This window comes from Poecilia reticulata, linkage group LG17 (assembly GCF_000633615.1).
Source record: "Poecilia reticulata strain Guanapo linkage group LG17, Guppy_female_1.0+MT, whole genome shotgun sequence".
NCBI classification, from domain to species: domain Eukaryota; kingdom Metazoa; phylum Chordata; class Actinopteri; order Cyprinodontiformes; family Poeciliidae; genus Poecilia; species Poecilia reticulata.
Window position 1 is genome coordinate 8,721,913 of NC_024347.1, and position 2,618 is coordinate 8,724,530.

At 40.7% G+C, this 2,618-nt stretch overlaps 1 protein-coding gene across 10 annotated transcripts in view; it reads left to right on the forward strand.

The window, feature by feature from the left end:
• Window positions 1–2,618, forward strand: part of LOC103479241 (sickle tail protein) — a 114,072-nt gene that overhangs the window by 89,571 nt on the left and 21,883 nt on the right. For all 10 annotated transcript variants that reach the window (XM_008433560.2, XM_008433567.2, XM_008433562.2 and 7 more), the window contains 3 exons: window positions 1,463–1,596; window positions 1,868–2,015; window positions 2,099–2,372. In XM_008433560.2, the coding sequence (XP_008431782.1) occupies window positions 1,463–1,596; window positions 1,868–2,015; window positions 2,099–2,372 (556 nt within the window). The remainder of the gene's footprint in view (window positions 1–1,462; window positions 1,597–1,867; window positions 2,016–2,098; window positions 2,373–2,618) is intronic.

Consider the following 2,618-nt stretch of genomic DNA (forward strand, 5'->3'; position numbering starts at 1 on the left):
TATATATATAAAGTTATATATATAAAACTCTTTTTTTACGTATTTGTTAAAACTGCCACCATGTAGTGACAGTTTGTTATGAGACAGATAAGTTGTGAAAGGTTCGATGTCCTCCACCTCCTTCCGGAGTTATTATTGTCCGCTGAAGACAATAACATGGTTTTGTTTTTTTTCCGACCAAAGACAACCAATGAGAGCCAGTGGGAGGGGCTTAATACTGTCCCTCAACCTTATTTACTTTCTGCTAAATGTGCTAATGGCTAATGACAACTTACACTGCAACAAAACCATTTATCTGCCGTTAACGGTGGCTATGATAACTAGCCTGAGCATTCACAACAAGATGTACTGACAGGAAAAAGCTGTAGTAGTAGCAGAGAGCAAGGGGAGAGGGAGGAGTGCTAAGACCCGCCTCCAGGCTCTGAGTGGTTGTTTCTAGTCAGAACTCAATGCACCAGGAGAAAACAGCAGAGCTTGATTTTTAGATAGATTTTTTATAAATAAACAAATACAAAGTGTGACCTACATGGTCTTTGGATACGTTGCAATTCTGATGGCAACTAGAGATCCTTCCTGCCCACAGTATCACCAGAATAAGACACTTCACCCACCTTCCCTGCTGCTGTTGATCAGAAGGGTTAATGGTGCAAAATGGCAGCCTTGCTTCCTTCGGACTACTTCCGGACAGTTGTGGCTACTGTAAAGTAGCTTGCTATCATCATTTGAGATTTCATTTTGAAATCTCAAAGGACACTATAAATAAAAATGATTATCGTTAAAGCTCAAAAAAGTCAATTTTACATAATACTGAAACTTTAAAGCAATATCTGGATGTGTGGCCAACATGGACTGAATTGCTTCCTTCACTTCTTCGCTGCAGCTACAGGCAGACTACAATTTTAAAACGGTGCAAAAAATGTATGTCATCATTCACGACTTCTCTTTCTGTTCTGGCCAGGATGAAATTCCACTGGAGGTATTCAAGTGAATGGGGAGAAAGCACAATCTGTGATGCAAGATTTGAATCCAGCAGAATAGTGCAGTAAGGTGATGGTCAGGCTACACCCAATCCAACTGCAGATTGAAAGCAGGAAAGACACAATGTTGGCTGCTTTCAAAATGAAAGGAGCATTTTAGATGTGTCAAAATTGATAAAAATGTATTTTTTCTTGGTGTTTGTAATCTATGCAAAAAAACAAGAGTGGCAGAGAAAGCAAGAGTTGAATAATCCTCCAGTTTAAAGTTCATACCAGCTTTCTTGTTGCACCATATAGAATTAAAAAGTTAGTCAGAATTTTACACAAAGTGTCACAGTGATTCCATCTCGATGTTAAACCTTCATTAGAAGAACACCAAGACAAACTGTGGAGGTCCCTAAGGCTTGTCTCTGCTACCATCTGGTGTCCAGAAAAAGCCATTACATGATGATTTCCCCACCTTAGCTGTCTTGTTCCTCCCACAGTGAACTGGAAGACTTTGTGGAGTGTTTGGAAAACTCCTCTTCTGTCCATAGCCAGCCATCCTTCACGCTCAGAGATGTGGAGGAGGGAGCAGTCAGCCTGCGAAGGCTTGGAGAGGCTCTGGCTGTCCTCAAAGGTTGATCAGTTCAACTGAACCCACACATCACTTCATTTGGCCAACAAATCAAGTGTTTGAGTTTTCATTTTATGTATATTCTGCCACTGTATTGGCATATTTCCTGTTACTTTTGGTAGTAAAATGGTACACACAGAGACACTTCAAAATATTATTGATATAATTTTAAGCTTAAAAAATACAGCTACAATATGCTTTGTTTCTCTTCTCTAGTCACATTTGATGTCTCATGAGTGTATGTTTCTGTATGTATTTTTGGTCTCTCTGCCAGGAGAATTCCCAGTGCTGCAGGCAAAAATGCGTTCAGTGCTGAGGCTGGAAGTGGAGGCAGTGCGCTTCCTGAAAGAAGAACCTCAAATGATGGACTCCATGTTGAAAAGGGTCAAAGTGCTGACTGAATCTTTTAGCTCTCTCCGCAGGTATTCAGCATCTTTTTCTGTAGTAAAGCTATTCTATTCTGAAAAAAGTTGACTTTCTCTCTTTTGTCGTTTGCTTTACATAGACTTGTGTCCGATTTAGCACCCTCAGCAAGATCCGTTCAAGTGGAGTCTCTGAAAGTACACAACCAGGAAACAGCAACGACTAAGAGCACACGCAGTTCACCCAAACCACAACCTCAGCACTCAGTCAAAGCCCCCCCACCCAGGAGTCAGGTTGAGGCTAGTTCAGGAGCCTCAGCCTCCCCCAGTAGAATGAAGAGCACAGTCACCTCCAATCAACACAACAGCTCTCCTACGACAACTAGTCATGGACTAGACTTGATCAGTGTAGTCAAGGTATCACAGAAAATATGGGCTTCACTGTAGCTGGTCAAACATGCCTACAGTTTATGATCCTTTTAGTTTCCTGGTTATATTTTATTATTCTGCAGGTTTTATACCAAGGAGGGGCAGAAAATGATACCACAATATACCTTTTAAATAAGTCGAAAGTATCACAGATGATATTCCTCATTTTCTGCTTCTTCTTTTAGGGGGGGATGGGTGGATTTTTTTTACTTACCTTTAAAAAGTCACTACTTT